Source organism: Maniola jurtina, chromosome 15, assembly GCF_905333055.1.
Source record: "Maniola jurtina chromosome 15, ilManJurt1.1, whole genome shotgun sequence".
NCBI lineage: Eukaryota > Metazoa > Arthropoda > Insecta > Lepidoptera > Nymphalidae > Maniola > Maniola jurtina.
The window spans coordinates 731,865-758,185 of record NC_060043.1 but is presented as its reverse complement, the minus strand read 5'-3'; the positions used below and the strand labels follow the sequence as shown (position 1 = coordinate 758,185).

General features: G+C 36.9%; 1 protein-coding gene and 1 long non-coding RNA gene across 2 annotated transcripts in view; one reads left to right on the top strand and one right to left on the bottom strand.

The window, feature by feature from the left end:
* Positions 1-541: 541 nt before the first annotated feature.
* On the top strand, positions 542-26,321 carry LOC123872875. The gene is made up of 3 exons (XR_006797559.1): positions 542-2,068; positions 13,096-13,098; positions 26,213-26,321. It is a non-coding gene; the product is annotated as an uncharacterized LOC123872875 (long non-coding RNA).
* Positions 2,218-26,321, bottom strand: part of LOC123872874 (protein real-time) — a 69,901-nt gene continuing 45,797 nt past the window's right edge. Inside the window, exons 6-15 of the mRNA XM_045917472.1 lie at positions 18,975-19,090; positions 15,177-15,366; positions 14,314-14,402; positions 13,694-13,952; positions 13,078-13,196; positions 9,443-9,568; positions 9,042-9,174; positions 8,403-8,530; positions 7,550-7,671; positions 2,218-5,948 (exon numbers count right to left, since the gene is read on the bottom strand). Of these exons, the coding sequence (XP_045773428.1) occupies positions 5,861-5,948; positions 7,550-7,671; positions 8,403-8,530; positions 9,042-9,174; positions 9,443-9,568; positions 13,078-13,196; positions 13,694-13,952; positions 14,314-14,402; positions 15,177-15,366; positions 18,975-19,090 (1,370 nt within the window). The 3' untranslated portion in view covers positions 2,218-5,860. The remainder of the gene's footprint in view (positions 5,949-7,549; positions 7,672-8,402; positions 8,531-9,041; positions 9,175-9,442; positions 9,569-13,077; positions 13,197-13,693; positions 13,953-14,313; positions 14,403-15,176; positions 15,367-18,974; positions 19,091-26,321) is intronic.

Genomic DNA, 26,321 nt, shown 5'->3' with positions numbered 1-26,321 from the left:
ATCGGTTTTACAATCAAAACTTTAAAAAAACGTGTTTAAAAGAAAGTGCCTAAATGTCTACTTTGTGATACTTTCAATAATTTCATCATCTTTTAGCTTTTAGATATTTTACTTGGCGATCAAAAAATCTACTCTTAGGAAAATTAAATAAAACAAACGAAAAATAAATTAAGACTTATATTTAAAAAAAAATCATAAAACAATATTTTGCGATAAACTATGACTTACGACTTAAAATACGTAAAATATTATGACTATATTATTTTATTTATTGCATAAAATAAAATATGGTGTTACTAGTAACAAGTTACAGATTGCATCTTATACAAGTGCATACTACATTTAGAGAACTCAATCGCATATTTCATCGCCATATTTGCTCTATATGTCAACTGTCATGTCAAATTTAATAAATTAAAAATTTTATAACACCCCCGACAAGCGAAGGTTACAGTAACTAGAAAAGAGCTGATAACTTTCAAACGGCTGAACCGATTTTCTTGGATTATAGCTAAAAACATTCTCGATCAAGCCACCTTTCCAAAAAAAAACTAAATTAAAATCGGTTCATTAGTTTAGGAGCTACGATGCCACAGACAGATACACAGATACACAGATCTAACTTATAACACCCCTCTTTTTGGGTTGGGGATTAAAAAGATTTTAGTCTTTATGGGTGAACCGTACTATTGAAATGACTGTTGATATTTATAGAGCAAAAATATGGCGAGTGAGTTCTGAAAATGTATGCATTATCTGTGACAGAAATTTGTATAAGGCACTTGTCCCACCGCCGACGAAGAAGCAAATACCTATCGACTATCAATATTTTCTCGCTTAAGAAACGTACAATCGATGTATGATTACGTGTCAATAAAAGAGATAAATAGATCGCTGACTCTGCACACTGTTCATGTCGGTGAGGATTATTCTCTGTCCACTAGTTTGTCGCAGCGACAAGAGCTATCAAAGAAAAAAACTCGCTCAACGATACTATTCAAACTCGCTTCTAGTTTCTAGCTCAACTCGTTTCTTGCTAATCGTCGGCGGTGGTACAAATGCCTAAAGCGTATGACAATTTTCACTAGTAAGTCTATATTATACTTACTTGTCACTTAAAAATAACCATATCCAAAATTAGAACTAAAGTTTTGATTCAATAAAATCTTAAGAAAATAATCGTGGTTTAACATGATCTAAGCAAAACGCCATAAATTCAGCTAATTTGTGAGTTTCATTGGTTATGCCACTTGCGGGGAGTACCCGTATGCTGCGTATCGACGAAGTAACCCGCAAAAAAATGAGCCATTTTAAAAAAACTTTTTTTTTGATAAATTAAAAAACTCTGTGGTAATCAAATCTCTAAACCAAATTATTAAGCAACGTTGCCAACTTAGTTTTTTTGGTACTAGTTCTTGTGCATTTTTGATATTTCAGTGCTTATAATTCCATTTTAAGAATTCCTAGATTTTTAAGAATTCCTTCCGCTTACAAAAGATAGTAAATAATATATTACAACTCAAGATATAAGTATCATGCGCCCCGATACTGTAAATACTATAAAAAGGGGCGTCCAATAAATCTTACATATAACAAAATAAAGCCCTATATCATAAGTATTATTATAGGGGCGTACGATACAATGAAGAGTAAAAGAGATGTCTAAATTGAAATGTTAAACCGGAAAAAAATTTTTTTTGACTATTTTCTCTTCCAAACTATTTTATTTTCAACGACTTTGCGCATTTTTTGCAAAAGTATCACTTTCTAGTGCATTTCAGAAGTTGGTTTAGTTCATATTTTCTTGGAAAGCAGTTGGCAACACTGCAGCCAGATCTAAAAATAAAATGTCATCTTTTTCACAATGTATTCTGCAGACAAGCATGTAATCCTCCATGTTGTTAAGATATTTTTGTGTGACAGAATTACAGTACCCGATAGGAAATATTGTACATCGAATTTTAGAAAGTGATAACGGTTTCGTGGAGCGTTGTCTCAGTCGTTGAGAATGACTAAACGTCGTATGAGTGACAGAGACAACGCTCTACGAAGCTGTAATCTCTTTCTAGTTCGATGTGCAATATTTTGGGCTGGGTACTGTACAAGCATTGCCCTAACATTTACAGATCTATGAATTATTCGTAGTATTTGCAGTATTTTAGAAAAATATGCGAGATTTCCATCAATTCCACAGTAAGGGGCCAAGTTAACTCTTACCTATTTATTACTATTTATTTATTAACCCTCAAATATTGAGATACTATAATTTTCTACGCGTATTACGTAATTTCAATTCTATGAGCAACATGTAGTTAATTGTTTTATAATACATCTGATAGTTATTATTAATAGTATTTTTCTATAACAAGTGACAATTAGAAACTATTTACTAAATCATTTAAAAAACCCATTCCAATTAAATCTATTACTTTCAAACAAATGACAATAGTATATAAACGTATTTACAAAAATCCAAAAAAAAATCCATTACAATTTTTAGGAAATGTCTAGATAGTCATAAACGGTCGTTTGTTTAAAAAAATATCTGCCCTGGGGGGCGGATATTTTTCACTTCACTGGGGTGAAGTTCTCAAAATTTGTTCCTTATTAATGATACTGATAAGGTTCAATTTTATTTGAAAGTGTCTAGTATGCTAGTAGTCATCACAAATTAGCCGCTTGTGGCTGTCTAGGCACTTCCTTTAGTTTATTAGGCACATCCATTCTTTTGCCGTCATTAGAAAAATATTAGCTCCGATGGAGGCTTCTTTTTATATTCATCAAACTTTGTACCTTACCTTTGTTTGCCTTAATGTTTCTACTAGACCTACAGAGTAAAATTTTTGTCCTCTTTATCACTCGCAATAATAAAGACAATAAGGCCCAGTTTCCACCTAAGCGGAGCGGAGAGGAGAATATGTGTTCAGTCGACCAATCAGATTTTTTGAAAGATGATGAAATAATTTTTCACATCTCATCTTAAAAATCTGATTGGTTAACTGAACACATTTTCTCTCCGCTCCACTCAGGTGGAAACTAGGCTTTAGCCCCGATGCACTTCCACCCATCTCGAATTTGGTTGACACAGGTTACAAAATCTGTAAAATGCAGTTGGGCATGGGCCAAAACACAAATAATATTCTTGCTGTCGGAAAATGTCAACTGGATCGCTTTCCCGAGTTTTCGCTTTAAGAATGAGAAAGGTTCAGGCCAACCAGGCTGGCTAAGTGCAGATTGGCAGACTTTACACGCCACCGAGAATATTTTGAAGAACTAAAACGATTTTGATGAATTACTACAAAATTAAATACCCTTGCAATATCTAACATATACGTATAGCTACAAATACATTTTACATTTAAACTATAATAACTAATAATCGTTGCGAGCGACTCAATATAAGACATACTATTACACACTATACGTAAATCTAAGTAATTGTCCACTTATTCAAAAATATACTCTATTTACTTGAAGTTAGGACAACAATTAGAACGGCTCAGCGCTGAGCTGTGTCATCGATATAATTTATTGCAATAACACGATAACATTGTTTAAATTCCACGTTGGACTCTATTCACATACGTCACTACACAGTTTAGCTATCATACAGTTCCGAAACGGACTTACATCGCGTCGCGGGTGATTACTGATTACCGCCCTACCCTTGATAAATAATGCCACGATGGAACCCAAATACGTAGCTTCTGTCTAACAAAATATGTATGTACAAAATATGACAGAAGCTTTGATTTAATTTTGTTAACAACAACAAAAATAAGGAAGTACACTTTGCACATTGCGTTGTTAAACTTACGTTTTTACTTATATCTTACTTGTATTTTCAGGGGCACTTTTTAAAGTCCTTAAGCTCATCTTGCAATTTATCTGAGTTATAGACAGTAACTGAAATACATAGTATGTGCCTTGTGAAATCTAAAGAATAAAGGAAAAGACATTATTTTATTACCATAGGCTGCTAGGGTGAAAAAGTTTTATAAGGAATTGAGGTAAGATAAAGCTATTAAAGTCATGAGTCGATACAAAAAAAAGTTTATTAGATAAATAATTATAATAAGATTATTCAGATAACCGGGTTAAATATAAATAAGTAACGAAGTATGAAATAAGAAATATTGCCTGCTTGCTCGATTTCACAAACAAAAATTTTGAGAGCGCTCCGCAATTATTAGATCAGTTCGTTTCTGAACTGTATGATCAAGCTTTGGTCATATAACATAATTTATATATTACTTATAACATCTTTAGTATAGTAATAGTGAAGCTTGTATATACATAGTCTTTATTATTAGACTCATTTGAAATAATGTAAAGGTTCTATGTTTAGTCATAGTTGTCAACATCTAGATAAACTACCTAATTTCATCACGATAATGTAGAATTTTCATGTCAGATTAAATGGGATTCACTGACTAATTTTTCACTAAATTATTACCACATTTCCCCAAAATTTCATGATAGGGGTAATACGGCATTACTTCTAGATAAACAATAACTAATTCCATATAGGGACATAAAATAATACAATTTCCGTTCGATTGGCGATGTTATCAGTTTGCAAAGTAAATAAGCAAAATAATTCAAAAATACGTAAGGTATTTAAAGATTGCCCCAATGTGTACCAAAATTTGATCTTTCAATAATTATAATTTATATACCAATCCCAGATTAGTCAAAAAATCACAAACAAAAGTATGATACGTTGAATAGAGCAATGGTTACGCATATTAAAAATGTAATTACCTAACTATAATAGCATCACACACACAGCATAGTAACTATTATACGTCTCATTGTATCGATCTGATTATGATTAATAACTATTTTTTAGTTAACTTGATCCATTTTAACTTATAAAAATAGTGAATCTATCTATTTGTAAATTACAAGAATCGTTATCTAAAAATTATCGTGGTCAAGCCATATCTAATATTTTATATTAGATATAATGATTAATATGGCTTGATTTTGAAATCGGCTCATTCCATGAATCATACTTACTCATTACAATAAACCTCTAAGTTTCATTAACATCACAAAACTACAAAGGTTTAAGGTACAATTATTTCCTCAAAGTCTAAGAGTGAAATAATATAAAATTATAAATATTACATAAGAGTTCGAGTAACTCAGGTAAAGTATAAAACTTTTAAGTATGCCATGGTCATTTTAGAATATTATCAATATGCTCTATATTGCGCTCTATACCTACACACCATAGTCTTACCGTTCAACCGCACGATCTGCACCAATAAAGCCGTGCAGAGCACAATAGGAGTATACAACATTTATAATGAAGTTACGGTACCAATAAATATTTTATTACGTTAGTAATAGTCACGCATAAAATGCGCACATTTAGAAGTCAATATTCAAGATTAAGAACTTTCTTATTACTATGAGAAAGACATTTCAGAACTACCAAAGTTCCTCTACCATCATATTTTAGTTCCTCCAGTATTATCACTTCACCCCAGCAAATGATCCAATCCAGCAATAGTGTATGTGATAACGTTACGTCATCACCAGAATTCTTTGAGAACCATAGAATTACGCGTACAATACGTACAATTAAAAGTCTTTATTAAAGATTATGGCCTTTGCCTTATTATTATTCATTTATTATTATGTAGAAACTACTTTAGTACCTCTTTCACCATTTGTTTATCAAAGTATTACTGTTCGCCTTCAGTATTACCGTAGGCCCCTAATGTTACCGTTTAGCCCCAGTATTACCGGTTGTCCCCGGGTCTTATAACAGAGGGGGCGAGAGCGTCGGGGACATCTGTGGTGGGGACATTTGTGGCGGGGACAGCGGCGCGGGGGCGGCGCGCGCGCATCACCTGGACGGGCAGGAACTGCTGAGCGACTTGCCGCTGAGACACGAGAACCCGCTGATTGCCGATTGCAAGCTGGACATAGAACCCCTGCAACGAGGTTATAATAATAAAACCTGCTATGTATTTAATGCGTTTTATCTTAATTTAAGGTTACCTTTCTTACGCGCATGCCCATACAAACGTATTACGCCTATGAATCTATTACGTCTATGAATAAAACGTATGTAACGTGTACCTTAGCGGTCCCGTTACATTCCTTATTTAGATCGCATATTTTTATTAACATAACCTGAAATCTGTTTGTAGACTTTTTATATGTCATATGTCAGTGTCCCAAACTTCACCATGACGTTTCTAAGGCGTGACGTTTGGGAATGTAATTCAACGATCTGTCAAACCCTCTTTCATATTGGAAAAAAAACTAGTAACATTTTTGACAGCTCGTTTACCGAATGAAGTTGGCATCTTTCGGTGGCCATTTTGAAGGTTCACTTTTTCTTCCTACATAGACAAGCAAACATTTGCTCGTCAATTATTAATTTTTAAAAATGTGAAAGTTAAACTAAATAAGTATAATACATATTTATGGGCCAGAGGGCTATAGAGTGGTAGGACACGGCGCTTTTAGCGGTAAGTGTTCATTTTTCTACCCAATCTCGCCATTAGAACATTGAATTTTCCAACAAGAAAATGGATGAAAATTTTAACCTAACATTTTCCTTGTTACAGCCGTTGATCCTAGATCGTTGATCCTAGATCTCGTCCCTAGATCGTCCTTCTCAGATTGTTATTATTTAACGCCTCATTTGAGCATTTATCATGAGGATTTTCCCGTAAATTTCATTTTGGATCGTACATGTTACGTGTTATATCGGATTCCATCCCGGAATTGGTGTGATGGAATGCAGTTTTCGGCCTGTGGAATTAGTTAGATATTCGACATGTGCCTAGCTTATTCTCTATTTTAACAAATTTTGTGATAATTTGGACTTTATTTTTTTATAACCTAGTGTGTGGCCATGTGGCCCAGGTACTATAAGTTTGTTTATTTTTGATAATTGTATAAAATATATAAAAAATTAAGACAAGTGACAATTGGCTCATTGTATCTATATATAAGACATATAAAATTAAGACAAGAACAAAGGGGCGATACCTATTATAATTTGTCATATTTTTTTTCCTCTTTAATAAATAAAATTTGTATAAAACTTTAGAAATTTAATAAATTAATTTTTAATAATAAATTTTAAATTCTTTGATTTTTATTCACCAATATTTATTTCTTGTGGATATTTGGCGTCCCGGAATAGAGAGCACGGCTAGGTGGACCGAATCTCTGACTTGCGATTAAAAGTCCAGGCCTCGGCAAGTCTATCTGTGGAGATTTCTATCCAGCTGGCTGGCGCCCGAAGGTTTTCCCTATATCCATTCTATATATATATATATTTTGTCAGCTGGAAGTAAAAGTAAGGAATTAATTCTATTGTATTGTTTTTTTAAATTTTATTTTAAAATTTTTCACCTATTGGGTGGTGAAAAATTTTCTTTGTTACACGTATTACGTCTATGAATTTGTAGTTCTAGCTCTAAAACTAAGAAAAATATCCATTTATATCTCCGTTATCTATGCCCTAAAATTTAAAAAAAAATTGTGATTTATGTCAGCTCAACATTGATTGTATTACCTGTAATGGTGGCTGGCGAGGGTCTCGTGGAAGTACATGAGCTGCGCGGCCCGCGACCCATCCAGCGCCTCACATCGCCACTGCAGCACGTAGCTGCCGCTCTCTGACATCACGTGAGAACCCTGACCAAATATTACATCCTTTAAAACCCTATTTTATTCAACGGACCCATTTTGATACAAGATTATTATTTATTAACTAGCTGATGCCCGCAGCTTCGCCCGCGTGGATTGGTCAGATCCCCTGCAGCATCAGGATTGAGGACTCCAATTTTTTTATGAAACAATGTCGCGAAGTTCCTCTATCGATTAAAAAAGAAATGACGCAAATCGGTTCAGAAATCTCGGAGATTTCGGTGTACATAAGTAGAAAAACACAACTCCCTTTTTGAAAGTCGGTTAAAAAAGTAGCCTATGTTACTCCCTGGTCAATTCTCTACTTGTCTGTGAAAACCCCGTCAAAATCGGTCCAGCCGTCCGAAGATTAGCCTTTTCAAACAGACAGACAGACAGACAAACAGACAGACAGACAGACAGACAGACAGACAAAAATTTTAAAAACGTGTGATTCAGTGTTGGTATCGTTCAAATAACCATATGAGCTTAATATGAGGTAGTTATTTCGAAATTACAGACAGACACTTCAATTTTATTTATTAGTAGTGATACAAAAACCGTGGGCATATAAATTCACTTAAGATTCCTCCGTCATGTCCGTTGCGTGTACAAGCATTACCTATATCTTGTACCATGGTACGGAACCCTCGGTGTGCGAGTCCGACTCGCACTTGGCCGGTTTTTCCTAACAAGTAGCCTTATCTGTATGTGGAGACCGCCGCATACATACAACGTACCTGTATGCTCTCGCCGTCGTGGCACACAAGTGTGGGCTCGACGCGCTGGTAGTGCTCCCCCTCCCGCCACCCGCAGCGCTCCAGCACCGAGCGGTGCTCCTCCGCACCGGCCCCGCCCACGCAGTCCGCTGCAAAGGGAAAACATTTGAGGATCTGGCGAAGAACAGCCATAAGTTCTTTTTAAAATTTTTTAAATTCAGATACAAGTTAGCCCTTGACTGCAATCTCACCTGGTGGTAAGCGATGATGCAGTCTAAGATGGAAGCGGGCTAATCTGGAAGAAGTATGGCAGTTTTCATTAAACTCATACTCCTTTGGTTTGTACACGGCATCGTACCGGAACGCTAAATCGCTTGGCGGCACGGCTTTGCCAGCAGTAAGTATCCTGTGAAATTATTGCTTCAAGTTGCCAGAATCTTTTTTATTATCTTTAAAACATATTTTATAGTATTTTATGAAATATACTAGTTAACGGCAGCATGGTCGGGAAGGTCCGATTCCCAGTCGCTCCGGTACACGGCGAATAACATGTCACGTCGCAACACATCAAGTACCCACATCAGAACGCTTTGGGACCGGTGCAATTACGCTTACACGTTTTGCAAAAGAATTAATAATTTTTGCGAATAGACTATTTACCAGCAGCATGGTCAGGAAGATCCAATTCCCGGTCGCTCCGGTACACGGTGAATGAGATGTCGTGTCGCAGCACATCAAAGTCCCACGTCAGGACACTCTGGGGGTCGCGGTTTTGCACTATCACTTCATGTACCTATACAGAAATTTAGATATACAGAAATTGTAAGTGATTTTAATAATAGACTATGGCCAAAACCCTTCTCTCCCTGAGAGGAGACCTGTGACTCCGTGAGCGGCAATGGGTTGATCATGAAGCTCTTCTTACTATGGGTGAGAAAAATTCCACGCATTTACGCAAGTATGAGCACGCTCCCTCGCACGCACATACGCAAATACACTCACTCGCGCACATAGTTTATTTATGAGAAGATGGAACAATGAGAAGATTATATTATACAAACCTGTGCCTTCCCCAAGCTGACGGATCGGTAGATACTGTCTTCGCTGAGGGGGTCTCCATCGCGCTCCGTGAACGCACCGCTCACGTACAAGCTCTTCGGCACCAGACCTCCTTCGTGGACGAAACTCTGGAAGAATCACCGATAACTTAGAAAATTACTTAATTCTACAGATATTCTATTTCTCGATGACCGTTTGGCTATGATTGTGTGAGTGCACACGTACACATTGTTATAGTGTGCGTGGCGCTCAGTGTCAACCGCGAGGCGGTTTAAGTTACGCACACAAATGTCTTATCTGTACACTTACTAAACAACCAAGGCTGAGCGATCATCGTAAAATAGAACATCTATAACTGTATGGTAGTTGTTTTTACTTTGCTGAGTGTTAAGACAATTGTTTCCGGTGGTAATAGTAGACGAGACAGTGTAGACAAAAACAATTTCAATTATACTATTTTGCACTACTTTGTATGTTTTGTACTTCCTTATTGCATGAAAAAAAACCGGCCAAGTGCGAGTCAGACTCGCGCACTGAGGGTTCCGGACTCGGGTATTTTTTCCAATATTTTGCACGATAAATCAAAAACTATTATACACAAAAATAAATAAAAATCTGTTTTAGAATGTACAAGTAAAGCCCTTTCGTATGATACCCCACTTGGTATAGTTATCTTACTTATATTTTATCTCAAGACTGTCGTTAAGTTGGAAATGCTCAACTCATATCCAACCAAAAGGATAGGTTTTTTTTTTTGGATAAACCCAACCACTCCAAAATTACGTTAAACCAGACCAGTTCTCTAAATCTAGTAGTAGCGTTAAATTTCCGAGCATAAATTGCCTTTTATGTATAGCAAATACATAGTATAGATATACAGGATAGATATTATGTACGTGGGCGGTCCCAGAATGAATTGGCCTGATATAGTTCTAAGCAACATATCGATACATGTTATGTTATATCGGACAGTACGTTTATCGTGTTACTTTATATACTAACATGCATCGACATGAAAAGCGTAGTCTCAGCTCAGCAGTGTTTTGAACATCAAGAGTCGTGTGTTTTTTGAAAAGGTCGCAAACCGAATACCGAAGCGTCACAAAGTTTCTGTTTAAAGAAGGCTTATCTCCCGCCCAAATAAAAGATCGATTAGGTGGTGTGTACAAGGAGTCTTTCCCCTCGTACAGCACAGTAAGAAACTGGGTGAAAGAGTTTCGCCTCGGGAGAAAAACCGTCGAAGACATCAGCCATGACGGTCGACTGGTGGAAGTGCTTTCTCCTGAAATTATTGCTCTAATGGGAGAGTAGGTTTTAAGTGGCCGCCGTTTGAAGATTAGAGTAATTGCAGCTAGATTTAGGCTCTCTAAAAGTACCATCCATCATGCAATCCATGACCATCTTCATATGAAAAAAGTTAGTGCAAGATGAGTTCCGAAACTTCTTTCAGCTGTGCAAAGACAGGAGCGAATGCGCTGTGCACCGAGTTTTTAGATTTTTGTGGAGAAAACGTTCACGAAGCTGGAACATTCACCGTATAGTCTAGGCCTGGCCCCGTTGGACTATTATCTGTTTCCAAATTTAAAGCGGGGATTAGGGGGAAGGAAATTTTCAAACGACGAAGAGTTGCAGGCGGCCGTCTTTAGTCATTTTGAAGACAAAGATTGCAGTCACTTTTATGAAGGTTTAGAGATGTTAGTTCGCAAGTTTTAAAAGTTTGTTTATATTAGTGGAGATTATATAGAAAAATAAAATTGGTTTCATCTCATTTTCTTAACTATTTCATAGCTAGGCCAATTCATTCTGGGACCGCCTAGGTAGTAAAAGACGAAACAAGTGTGCATAGTATTTCTAGCACATACATGACATATCACGAGGTTTCTTTCTGTACCAACTATGTTAATGATAGTGAACAAATTAGCGCGTACATTCTACAAGTATTGCGAGTTGCGACGTACATATTGCTAATGTTCTTGCGACTAAAGCTTCATGTACATACATTGTGGATTGAGATACATGTAGATAAAAGACTGTGCTATTTAGGACTGTTCAAAAATGCAAGAGTAAAAATCTTGTTGGGTAAAAAATTCACGTTAGTTAGAATTGAAAACTTATAATTTTTTGATTTACAGACTAACTTTTACAACTTTAAATAAACTTTTACAAGTGTTTATAAATCGTCAAATGAATCTATTGTTACTGGTTCGAAACCTCCTTCCTAACGAGAAGAAACAGCAAGAACTCAGTGATTACTTTTTTTTGAATTCAATTAACAAAATGATGCTCTGTACATAAGCTATTGCAGTCCCGCGCATATTACTGAAGCTAGTAAAATACATACTATTTATCATTTAAAATAATAATTGTCGACTTTATAATATGCTTTTTGTATGAGCATACTTTTAATAGAGTTCTCTAAATAAGTAACATGATGATGTAAACTAAATGCTTGCTTTAATTTTTAAGTTGAAGTTAAGTAGTTTTTCCTAACATCTTCTGTAAATGGACTAGTACCAAATCTTCATGATTTTAATCTTCCTAAATTATTAACTAGACTTAGTTCGACTCTTTACTTTATCTAGTTTTATATGAGTAGCTCTGATTTTATTTGTCTAGATTTTAGAAGATTAAGATTCCTATGATTCTCTGATATTTGAATAAAAAGATCTCATATCAAGATTTTTATTTTTCTACACCAGTTGCTATATACTAGGCAACTTAAAGAAGATAATTCAAAGAAACTTAACTAACTCTCAAAGCTCTTGCAATGTTGAACGATGTCCTCGACGACGCAACAATAGCACATTATTACACGTGGACACTTGTAGCGATGGACATGTTAGCTATGGACAGTAATCATCTCACGTGTCGTACATGGTCGTAATAGCGCTGCGGCACGTTCAGCGACGCGTCTACTATGTCCGACTGCCGCGGGTTACAAACAAACTAATTAAACAGATCGATTCAAAACACCTATTTTATCCTCCATTCATTTTTCCTTACACCTCTTCATAACAACTCTGTTTTGGATCTACCAAATTCCCAATGAAACATCTATTTTTTTTAAAATATTAGCCATGCTAATCATAATTTTGGCTTATCCCAGGAGTGATTACAACAATAGTGCAACCGGTGGGGTTTGAACCGCCTACCTTTTGGCATTCAACGCTCCTCAACCGTAGAGTTATCGATATATTCGAGGATTTATTCACTGCTTGGTTAAAATTCTGCGCGAAAAATGCATAATACAAAAATCACCTTTAATTTTCAATAATATCTATTTAGATTACTAAGCACACGATATGCAATGGCTAAAAAGTTCTTGTTTGGAATGGCAAACAAGAATTCTTGGATGCGAGTTGCAGCTTTTGCTAATAAATTGATAGCCAATATAAAATTTGACAATTTCATAGAACAATGATTTTTGTTTGGAATAGTCTATAAATTCGTTTAATTAAATATTAATTTCATTGCTCCTACTGTGTTTACAATATTGTTAGATAAAGATGCTATAGTTATAAATAAATACAGTTTAACAATTTGTGCATGTCGGATCTTAAAGTTAGAAATTTTATCGGGCAGTGGTTACACAGGTCATTGATAAAGATGAGGAATAGTTTGGGTCATGAAGTCTCACCTTGCAAGGTCCGCCGAGAAAGTCAGGAATGAGATCCTTGGGGATGTAGTCGAGTAACCCACCGGGTTGCAAATAGTCCTTGCCGCCGTAGAACAAGAACTTACTGCGAGTGTTTTCGTCTGAAATTGAGAGAAAATATTATTTGGTCAGTTGTCACTAAAGCCCACTTGCATAAAGGCAGTTAAAGTTACGTTTTGGTTACCGCTAAACTTCTTTAGTTAACTTAAAGTTAACATGGATGGAGTGTAACTATATTCGTAACGTAATTTTAACTGCCTATTATGCAACTAGACTAAGTAACACTCTGTAGCTTTGTATTTGGCTCTTGAAAGCTCTTTTGAAGATCAAAATTAAATTAAATCAAATTACATTATACGATATTTCTCTAAAAATAACAAATTGTCACCAACTTCAACTCAAAATCGTCACCATAACATGGTCCATATTTGTAAAATAAATATAAAGCATTGATATTAAACTTTTACCTTTTTAGAATAACAAAAATGCAGACGTTCAAAAGATTCGTGAAAGGTTTGTAAATCGTTCACAATTTCGATTTCAGTGCTCAATAAAGTTATTTGCGATATGTGTATCCATTGCTGACATCAACGCTTACCTATAAAAGTGCTAACAATAGTCCATAAGATCGGGAAGACCCTCGGCGCTCTCACAATGAGCACCCTTCCCATCGTCTCCGGATAATTCGCCTCCACGATCTGTATTATCCTCAGCAAAGCCCTGACTCCGGGCCTCCAGAGATGCCTCATGTTCAAGCCGTCCAAGTCCACGAGGAGACACCAGGATTGAATCGCGTGTTCTGAAGAACGAGTCGCCTCTTCCAGTAGTTTTAAACCCTCTTCACAAACGTGAAGCGTCTGAAATTTAGTGGACAAAATAAATTACTTTGAAAGATAAAAACGTGTTTGTATTTTGTCCTATTATATTAAAGAGGTCCCAACCCAAATAAAATGGCCCTGATTACAATCTACGGTATCGTCTATTAAAGTGACAAATATGTATTATGTTCTGTAATGTTGAGAAATATTATTATAGCTCAAGTCTCAACCCTAGTTTTAGTGAGACAATCCATTTTCTTTTATGGAGCATCTCTAAATTGTATGTCTGCTTCTACTTTACGAATAAACAGTTAAGTTAGTTTTAGCAAAACTTTGTTGCGTTGTAGATCTAAAAAGCAAAACATGCAATATAACATTTCATTACACTTTGGGCACTTACCAACTTCAAGAGTCCATCTTCTCCAATAGATTTCAGCAATCCCTTAACATCCATTTGTCCCAGTCGAAGAATGTATAGTGGACGTCCGTCTACAATCAAAAAAGGAACTGCTTGTAAAAATATCCTTAACATCCATACTAATCCATATCCATACTAATATTATAAATGCGAAAGTGTGTCTGTCCGTTTGTCTGTCTGCTACCTTTTCACGGCCCAACAGTATAATCGATTCATCGATACAATCGAAATTTGGTACAGAGTTAGCTTTTATCCCGGAGACGGACATAGGCTACTTTTTATCCCGGAAAAACAAACAGATCCCGCGGGATTCCTAAAGACCCACCTGCTTAACCGATTTGTATGAAATTTGGTACCGAGGTGGCTTGCGTCCCTGTAATTGACATGGGCAACTTTTTATCCCGGAAAATCAAACAGTTACCAAGGGATCCTTAAAATCCTAAATCCACGCGGACAAAGTCGCGGGCATCCTCTAGTTCTACATCTTCTGATCGTGTTTGCACAGTTTTTAACATACACAGATTGTGTAAAAAACAGCACAAGAAGGAATGCGTTTCCCAAGATCATACAAAGAAACTATTGATCTTTTCTTAAAATGTTTCTGGAAAGATGCTGTTGATTGGGTTTGGAATAAATTAGACTAGAATTAAATTGTCGCACCCTCCGTCGTTGTGATGGCAGCCGCCAGGGAAGTACTGTTTCAGGACGTCAGGTGTTTCGTACTCGGAGTGGATGCGGTATACCTGGTGCTTTTTACACCAGAGTTATGTCTGTGAGATTAATTTGCAAGTATTTTCTACCTGGAGGCAACGTAGAAAATGATCAGGATAGACTAAGCTCCTTACCCTTGTCGTGGTGATGCCAGCCGCCAGGGAAGTACTGCTTGACGACGTCCGGGGTCTCGTACTCGGAGAGGATGCGGTCCACCTGGTGCTTCTTACGCCAGAGTAACGACTGGGAGAGCATTTCTCGAGCTTTTTCCACGCTGAAGTCCCGCGCCCGAAGGAAACGGAGCAACGTTGTATCGCTTGGCACCTGAGGAACAAGATGTTAAGTATAATGTTATAATACAGAACTCGCACATCGTACTACAATATTGCCGTGATAGCCTGGCCTTCTATTCGGGATGTCGGGAATTCGATCCCGCGCACGCACCTCTAAGGCTGAGATCTATAAGACCGCACTTTGACTTTACTCAGACTTAACAGGGCTTCTCCGTCACTCGTTTCCACTCGTTTCATACAATCGTAGTTCCAATTTCATTTGTATATTAAGCAACCAAAGTCCATGAAATTTTGCAGACATATTCTAGAAACTAATATCTGTGTCTGTGGTGTTTTAGATTTTTCTAAAAATATGTAGTTTTACAATTACAGGAGCTCAAAGATTTGTATGAAAATTTTAAAGACCGCGTAACTTTGGAACCGAATATTTTAACAGAAATCTGGAAAACCACAGACATAGATATTAGTTTCTAGAATATGTCTGCAAAATTTCATAGACTTTGGTTGCTTAATATTCAAATGAAATTGGAACTACGATTGTATGAAACGAGTGGAAACGAGTGACGGAGAGAGCCCTCTAAAGACACTGTTAAAACGAGACAGTGCTATACCGTTGCATATATCTGTCTCGTTTTAACTGAAACTTAAGTGTAAGCAAAATTAAAGTGTGCTCCATAGATATCGACCTAACTTTTCATTGCAATGCATTCAAATCAATTAAGTAATCAATTAAATATAAATATCACTTGCTTTAACGGTGAAGAACAACATCGTGAGGAAATCTGTATGCCTAAGAATAATGCCATACTGTTTTTAAAGATTTATGAAGTCTGCTAAACCGCACTGGACCAGCGTGGCAGACCGCGACCTAAGCCCTTCTCTTATAATTCAAAACGTATTTTAACTATATCAGTTCGCTATGTAATATTACATTTACGTATTCAGCGTAAGTTTTTTTTTTAATGCGTATATGATAAAGTTGTTTGCCCTCTTTAACTCTGTCACTTGTATTATAATTTTTTCCTGATATTCTATCAGGTCACGCTCGTGCTTATCTCCTGAACCCGTATTATCACAAAAGTAGCACGCATGTGATTTGACCTACGAGCAAAAACTTACTTTGAAAATTGAAACACATTTTAATATTTTTTAGGGTTCCGTACCTCAAAAAGAAAAACGGATCCCTTATAGGATCACTTTTTTGTCTGTCTGTCTGTCAAGAAACCTATAGGGTACTTCTCGTTGTCCTAGAATCATGAAATTTGGCAGGTAGGTAGGTCTTACAGCACAGATACAGAAATAAATCTGAAAACCGCGAATTTGTGGTTACATCATTATAAAAAAATGTGTTTCAATTTTCAAAGTATGATAACTATACCAAGTGGAGTATCATATGAAAGGGCTTTACTTGTACATTCTAAAAAAGATTTTTATTCATTTTTATGTATAATAGTTTTTGATTTATCGTGCAAAATGTTGGAAAAAATACCCGAGTACGGAACCCTCAGTGCGCGAGTTTGACTCGCACTTGGCCGGTTTTTTTTTAATGATGTAACCACAAATTCGCGGTTTCCAGATTTATTCCTTTATTTGTGCTATAAGACCTACCTATCTGCCAATTTTCATGATTCTAGGTCAACGGGAAGTACCCTATAGGTTTTTTGACAGACACGACAGACGGACGGACGGACGGACAGACAGACAGACAGACAAACAGATAAACATTGTGATCATTTAAGGGTTCCGTTTTTCCTTTTGAGGTACGGAACCTTAAAAATTGGTAGAATACGAACCGATTTCTCAACGATCATACGGCACAGTAAAGAAGCGAAAGAAAATACCGTGTGCAAATAAATACTAGGAAGTGAGTCGATGAGTCGACAGGTTTGTGATTAAAATACACATCACCAGCCTTGCGGAGTGCGGAAGTGCTCGTGTGGACACTACGACGGGTATCTACTCTCTATTTACTCGCAGTTGATATTATAATATAGTTTACTACGTGATGCTAGAAACTTTGCTTTTTCGGGATGAAAGGTAGTCTATGTCATTATCCAGCCAGGCCTTTAAGAGGGCTCTCTCCGTCACTCGTTTCATACAATCGTAGTTCCAATTTCATTTGAATATTAAGCAACCAAAGTCCATGAAATTTTGCAGACATATTCTGGAAACTAATATTTATGTCTGTGGTTTTCCAGATTTCTGTTAAAATATTCGGTTTCAAAGTAACGCGGTTTTAAAAATTTTCATACAAATCTTTGAGCCCCTGTAATTTTAAAACTACATATTTTTAGAAAAATCTTAAACACCACAGACACAGATATTAGTTTCTGGAATATGTCTGCACATGGACTTTGGTTGCTTAATATTCAAATGAAATTGGAACTACGATTGTATAAAACGAGTGACGGAGAGAGCCCTGTTAAACTCGACTTTGACTTAAAGTTTCGTAGCAAATTGGCTGTGACAGACGGACAGACAAACACACGTATGTTCCTTTAAGGGTTCCGTTTTAAAACGTAAGGAACCCTAATACGCTAAAAATATACACCTAATCAGATAAGTAGCTAAATAACTTTAGACTGCTGTTCGCCGCTTACGACGAAGCGTAATGGAAATCAGTATTTCATCTGACCTCGGCCAAAATTAGATTACTTACCTTAAGTAGGCTAGGCCGTTCCTAATGAGGAGAAAACCTTAAATTCTTAACTTTTTAATGCTCAACTAACCTACTTACATTACCAAAAAAGTACAGTAATGGATTTGGTAAAAAGAATCAGCATTTTTGAACAATTTTTTATGACATTGATTGATTCAATCTGTTTGCGTCCACGGCTGGACATAGGCCTTCCCAAAAGCGTGCAACCACACACGATCCTCCGAATTCCTCATCTAGCCACTTCCCGCTACCTTTTCAAGGTCATCCCATACAACGCTTGCTGGTATGAGGTCTCCATTCCAGAACACGTCTGCCCCAACGGCCATCGGTTCTGCGATAGACATGGCCTGCCCATTGCCACTTCAGCTTGCAATTCGTTGAACTATGTTTCTCCTACGGATTTCCTCGTTACGGATTTTGTCCCTCAGAGAGACACCCAACATAGAGCCATAGCCCGCTCCATAACACGCTGAGCGACTTTGATGTTGTGGACAAGACCAACTGTCAGTGTCCATGTTTCAGCGCCATACTTCATAACTAGTTAGGGTTCCGTACCTCAAAAGGAAAACGGAACCCTTATAGGATCACTTTGTTATCTGTCTGTCTATCTGTCTGTCCGTCCGTTGTGTCTGTTAAGAAAACCTATAGGGTACTTCCCGTTGACCTAGAATCATGAAATTTGGCAGGTGGGTAGGTCTTATAGCACAAGTAAAGGAATAAATGCGAAAACCGTGAATTTGTGGTTACACCACAGAAAAAAAAATTAAAATGTATTTCGATTATTCAAAATAAGATAACTATTCCAAGTGGGGTATCATATGAAAGGGCTTTACCAGTATATTCTAAAACAGATTTTTATTTATTTTTATCCACAATAGTTTTTGATTTATCGTGCAAAATGTCGGAAAAATAACCTGAGTACGGAACCCTCGGTGCGCGAATCTGACTCGCACGTGGCCGGTTTTTCATATTGAACTAACCTTTCCCTTCTGTAAGTCGGCGATCCATTTCCTGAGCTGCAGCAGCCTGGACTCCTGCATGGGCGTCAGTTCCCCCAGGTACCGCTTTATGTACTCGCTGTCCAGGGTGTATTGATCTGCAACAAAAATATATCATGGATAACTTGAATACCTTCAAAGCAAGAATTCAAAGGATAAGAAGACATGATTGTCATCAAGCGCAGGTAAAGTGCATCTTCTAGGCAAGCGCACTCCAATCCAAACCTCATCATTGCGCTATTTCTCAAGCATGATTATCGTCAAGCGCAGGCAAGGCATCTTCTAGGCAAGCGCGCTCCAATCCAAACCTCATCATTGCGCTATTTCTCAAGCATGATTATCGTCAAGCGCAGGCGAGGCATCTTCTAGGCAAGCGCGCTCCAATCCAAACCTCATCATTGCGCTATTTCTCAAGCATGACTATCGTCAAGCGCAAGCCTATCTTACAGTTTAAAAAAAAATTATACAATATTTCTTTCCTTAACAACATTATCATGATCAATGATCATCATGTTCAGTAGTGGGCCGGCGATGAGTTGATCACGAAGATGAAGAAGTGCCATAACACACACAAACACACACACACACACACACACACACTAACACACGCTTAGTTCTGTTATAATTTATAATTACTTTTATGTTAACTGTAATCATACTCGTATATTGTAAACCCATTTGGCCTTATTTTTATATAGTTTAAAATGTAAAATTATAATAATTGTACCGCTGTTGTTTACAAATAAAGGAATAAAATAAAATAAAATAAACACGAATTTTGTTCGCATCGTATTGTGAGCATTGAAACATGTACTATTTTATTAATGTTTAAAGTTTAAACAGTTTAAACTATCGTGAGTCCATATGAAAAAGGGCCCCGGATGGGTTTAAAACTAGTCGGGCTTACATCGACTAAATACGTGAGTATAGTCGATACATTCTATACTTATTATGTACTAAATTGTGATTAGTGTTTTCCTCGCTCGTTTACTAGAGAGCACGAACTTTACTGTCAATCCAAGGAAAAACAACGGTCGCAGAAAATAGCTCACAATCAAATTTTTAGACAGAAGTTCCAGAAAATTCCTTGAACAATTACGTAAATTCATTTTCTTTGTGATTCGCGTTTGTTGCCAACAATGTCTGGTGTTTATTGCATTCTAAGAAAAGGATGAATGAGAATCTTTATAAATCGTGGGTGTTTCAAAGACTTTTGGCACCACTGACCTGTACTAATACGCTGGACTTGCGATCGCCGATCTGTTTTTGAAGAAACTTGATTTTTGCATTTTTGGCGCTGATAGCAGGAGCAAGGGATATGTGAGCGTACTCGGAACTAAATGTTAGTGATGAATGAGTTGAAAGGTCAACATGGTGTCAATATGAGGACCATTGAACATAGTGTCATTTTTAACTCTCGGTATGTTTTGTCGGGCGCGGCGCTTCGAATCAACAGATAAAAAAAAACAATTTGTATGGCCCGTCCAGCGTACCAACTTGTAAATGTCCATTTCAGTGTTTGGCACAGAATGTACTGACAGTGCTTTTCCATTTCATGTTTATCTTTGGATCTGTTTTAACGCCTCTAAATTATAGCCGCACTTTACTTTGCATTTTTTTTAGGTTACAATGGAATAATACGAGGTCACATGCTATGCAGATACCTACCAACATACCGTAAACAAAAATCGGGCAAGTATCATCATCAAAGTCAAAGTCATATATGCAAATTGGGTACTGTCGTAGACTTCATCATTGTTTGACAAATTCAACAATAGACAATCAAAATGTGTACACTGGTAGAGCTTGTCTATTTTGAAATGACGCGCCCCACTACATAATTTTGTTGACTGTAAATTGCGGTGGTGGGGCGCGTCATTTCAAAATAGACAAGCTCTACCCAATTTGAATTTTGACTTTGGCCATGTGAACTTAGCCTAGCTCGCGGTGTGACCTTCGCTTAAGATCGGGGACTTTACAAAAACCGGCTAAAATCCACAAGCGCTTCGCGAAAGCTTACCATAAATATTTGCCTTACAAATAAAAACAAAAGCAAAACCCCCGCAATACAAACGTTCGCTAAGCCAAAACCGACTTAAGCTTCAGGCGGGAAAGCTGTATGTTCATTGTCCCTTATCAGTGCCTGCGACCGTGGTGCTGGCTTACTGAGACAAGGTCCCATTTGTCACCCGCAGCGTGGCTATGTAGAACTTTGCGCAACCGTTGGGTCAAGGTCCACGGCTAGAAAGGGGTTACTGGAAGCGCCAACGATTTATATTACAAGGTTTAAAAATTACTTTTTGAAAATCTCAGAAAAGTTTTTATCTCAGGCACCTAACACTAATCGCAGACGGACGATAAAAAGTCGACGATAAACGATGATAAACACAGGACGTTAAAGTCGCTTGTCCACTGAATCGGAGCTGAGCGGAGACGAGTAAAGCAGACTAATCAGGATTTTGTCAGATGACGGAATGAAATCATCATGACTTCTATTAATAATCTGATTAGTATGCTTGTGTGCTGCGCTTCGGTGGCCAGGTAATAGTTTTCGTACAAAAAGCTTCCAAAAGTCGCAAAAATATACATAAGAGCCACCGTTAACGCCTAGAACAATTTTTTTGAAATACGTATTAGCCATGATAATCATGACTAATATTTCTCTTTCCTCTCCAATTAAGCGTAAAGTTTGTCCTAGCTGCAGGTACGACAATAGTGCAACGGGTGGGGTTTGAACCGCCGACCATTCGGAATTTAGTCCGCTCCTTAACCGTTGAGCTACCGAGGCTTTTAATCGCATTGATCTGCACTAGTACAAAATTGTTATTCGTAGAAACCACCTAAACAAAATGCAGACGGATTAAAGTGTGGATCAATAATGTTTTACATAATTGAGGAATGTGGTGTTGAATCATCACTTTCCGTGATAGCTATAATAATCTAGTGCCCAGTTAGAACAGTTCACGTAACTGAATGCAACATTTGATCGTGATTATACCTATTTTTAATAGTACACACAAAATACATCTATACTAATAAATAAAATTGGAGTGTCTGTCTGTAATTTCGAAATAACTACCTCATATTAAGCTCATATGGTTATTTGAACGATACCAACACCAAATCACACGTTTTTAAAATTTTTGTCTGTCTGTCTGTCTGTCTGTCTGTTTGAAAAGGGTAATCTTCGGAACGGCTGAACCGATTTTGACGGGATTTTCACAGACAAGTAGAGAATTGACCAGGGAGTAACATAGGCTACTTTTTTAACCGACTTTCAAAAAGGGAGTTGTGTTTTTCTACCTATGTACACCGAAATCTCCGAGATTTCTGAACCGATTTGCGTCATTTCTTTTTTAATCGATAGAGGAACTTTGCGACATTGTTTCATAAAAAATTAGGAGTCCAACTCCTCAATCCTGATGCTGCAGGGGATCTGACCAATCCACGCGGGCGAAGCTGCGGGCATCAGCTAGTTCTAAATATACATAAAAGGCATGAGGATAACTATTATGACGTAGATATCCGCTAAGAAAGGGTTTTTCAAAATTCCACCCCTAAGGGGGCAAAATAGGGGTTTAAAAGTGTAGTCCACGCGGATGAAGTTGGCAGTGCAACTTACTATTGTGATAAAAAGCGGTTTTACCCGCATTTAACGCAGGCGATACCGAGGGCAAATACTAGCGGCAGATTAATTAATTAATATTTACTAACAACAGTTATTAATATAACCTTTACGTCTGATATAATAGTAACCTTTTCAGTATCTAATAAAACATTGTCTAAAGTCTAACTCTAAACCATCACGGCATATCTATGACACTGCTCAGATGTCTCGAATTATATAACTTCTGTATGAACTTTGAGTCCCTCATTTAATTGTACTCCTACGTTGTGATCGTGATAACATCCCTTGAGGCTGCCTACGCGTACTTCGAAACACCCACGCATTGCAGGGACCAATTAAAATATATTGAAAAGAAAATTCATTCATTCATTCATTCTAAGTACCTACTAAATTGTATTTTTCAATGGCATCATTACATTGTAGTCGGAAGATTACTTGAAATCATCCACGCATTTTAGGGACCAATTAAATATATTGAAAATAACTATATCATCCTTAGGTTAGCTATTATATTTTATTTTATATTTTACTGTACGACTTATGTTTATGTTAATGCACGCTGTGACTGCCCGTAAGTAGAGTTGCATAAGAGCCATAGAATGTAAGGAACAACATGTATAATTTGAATGTGTAACTCTGTGGGCGGTACTATAGTAAATAAATAAGTAAATAAATATCATTCGTTCACAAGGTACCTACTAATTGTCTTTATCAATGGTCTTGTAGGTAGATGATTACTTATACTGTATCGCAAAATATCCTGGAGCGTCCTGCGCATAGATATTTTACAACACCAACATTTTTCAGGACCAACTAAATATTGAAGAGACATTATTATGTAACTAATTATTCATACATTCAGTATGTACTCATATAAGGTATATATGTGATCGCAATATTTGCTGGAATTGCCTATTTATAACGCGGTCACGCATTTAGGGGATGAATTAATTAATTACTGGAGGAAAATATCTGGAGGAAAATATATCATTCATTCATTCCTTTATACACTCACTGCCACTCATGTCCGCGACTTCGTCCGCGTGGATTTAGGTTTTAAAAATCCCGTGGGAACTCTCTGATTTTCCGGGATGAAAAATCGCCTATGTTTTTCGGTATGCAAGTTACCTCTGTATCTCGGTTAAACGGATGGGCCTTTAAGAATCCTGTGGGAACTCTTTGATTTTCCGGATAAAAAGTAGCCTATGTCCTTTACTGGGATGTACCTAAGCTAACTCTTTACCCATTAATACCGGTTAAACTTGGGCCGTAAAGCTAGCAGATACACAGACAGACAGACACACTTTCGCATTTATAATATTAGTACGGGAGTATGGATTCAGTAGGTCCCAATCGTCACGTGTATTAGGTACACCTATTGTGATTGCAATATTTCCTGGAGTGTTGCGCTTCGCATACCTACTTCAAAACACTTACGTTTCAGGGGCCATTAAATATTGAAGAGAGCCACACAACTTCTGTCATTTGCATGGTTTAACCCTCACAATAGCGCACTTTGTCGCTGATGTCTATTGTTATTTCTCTGAAAACATTTGTGATTGTTTTAATTCTAGTGTCTATGCATTTAAAAGGAGAAACTGATACACGTACAGCTCAAACCACTGGCACCCACTGGGGCTAGAAAATTAAAATCTTGCATGTAGATTTTTTTATGATTTAGGTAGATCCCTACATGATCCCTACTAAGAAAAGTTTTTTCTGAAATTTCGCCCGTAGCTAGGAAGCTGGTATAGGAAGTCAGCTAATCCATACTAATATTATAAATGCGAAAGTCTTTCTACCTTTGGTACAGATAAAATTTTCATCCCGGGTAAAAGGACATTGGCACATTTGTCTCGGAAAATCAAGAGTTCCCAGGGATTTTAAAAAACCTGTCGCTTTTTGATTTTATTAAGTTTTAAATTACATCGGTACTAAAAACTCCAGGTTTTCACTTTAAAAACGCCGGCTTTTCACTTTAAAAAATTTTTGCATTAATTTTACATTTAACTTTTTAATATTACCGTGAATTAGTGGTTCACGGTTTTTGGACTTTCCTCTTACCTGTGCTGTAAGACCTACCTACCTGCCAAACATGATTCTAATTCAACGGGAAGTACCCTATAGTTTTCTTGACAGACACCACAGACAACAAAGTGATCCTATAAAGGTTCCTTTTTTCTTTTTGAGGTACGGAACCCTAAAAATAGGACTTTAACTACTAATGGTATCATTCTTTCAAACATTGTGGTAGGCGCCAGGCGTCAATACATACATTGTATGGAAAGGGTCGTCACAATACGCGCTGTGTATGACGTCATTCGCCCACGAGCGCGTGTGGGCGGACTTGAAAACTTGCCGGAACAATGCGTTATTTCCACTGAATCCATACTAATATTACAAATGCGAATAAGTGTCTATCTGTCTGTTATCTTTTCACTAACTTTCACTATCAATATTATAAATACGAAAGTGTGTTGGTTTGTTGGTTTGTCCCAAAGACCTTACACTTACTAACTGTAAGGTCTTTAGTTTGTCCTTCAATCACGCCGCAACGGACCAACGGATCAGCGTGATTTTTTGCATAAAGCCACATTACCCCAAGTGCTATCTATACTTATAAAATAAAAGACTTGTTTTGACTGACTGACTGATCTATCAACGACAACTAGTAAGCTATGAATTATTATATTATCAGCTATAAGCTACCTGGAATCTGGATAATTTAACAGAATTCGATATACACAATATGTTATAAGTATAACCTTGACGAGTAGAAACTAAACCTAAAGTAAACCCTTGAACGAATTAGTAAGCATACTATCTACAGAAAAGTTCATATGATAAAGTTCATATCTCGAGCTAGAAGTAATAACTTTCAGTCGTTACCAACCTTAGTTACCGGCCATCAACCCACCTTTACTTAATTAATCTTTACATGGAATCCATGACGTCAATCCGTTTCATACATGTAGAACATAATATACAGATGTAAAATTTAATATACCTATAGGTGTTAAGAGTTACGACGCCCACCTTCTTTGTGACTTATTTATTAAAGTTATAATCAGGCAAGAAAATACATAATAAAACATTTTCATAACAAGCCCAAAGGCTAATTACCAAGTTGCCAGCTAATTAGGGAATAAGTCTGTAATCATTATTTTCTTCAAGTACTATAGTTACACTGTAAATTAATAGAATATGTAACGTTCAAGACTGTATACTGTAATTTAGTTTAATATTAATGGATCGTGATATTAATATGAAATCGTGAGAACAAAAACACATCCGCGAAGTAGTTACCTACGTGCATAGTTCCAGCTAGGACGCAATGACACTGGTTCACTGAAATAGACCTTATACAAGGAGGTACGCTGCTGGAAGAGTTGTGCCATATAAAATGATAGACTATTTTTTCGTGCCGAATCTAAGGCTCCACTAAGCGTACAGTATCCAGTATTGTACGTCAATCCTTAGAAAGAGATAGCAATTTCGTAGAGCGTTGTTTCTGTCGTTGACACCGACAAAACGTCACATAGGAATGAGTGACAGAGACAACGCTCTACGAAGCCGAGAGCTATTTCTAAAGGTCGATGTACAATATTTCTTGCCGGCTATATGAAATTTGACATTGGTACCTACTAACTCTGATCGCAACAAAATTTTAGAGAATTCGTATCTTTTTCTTATCAATGTAA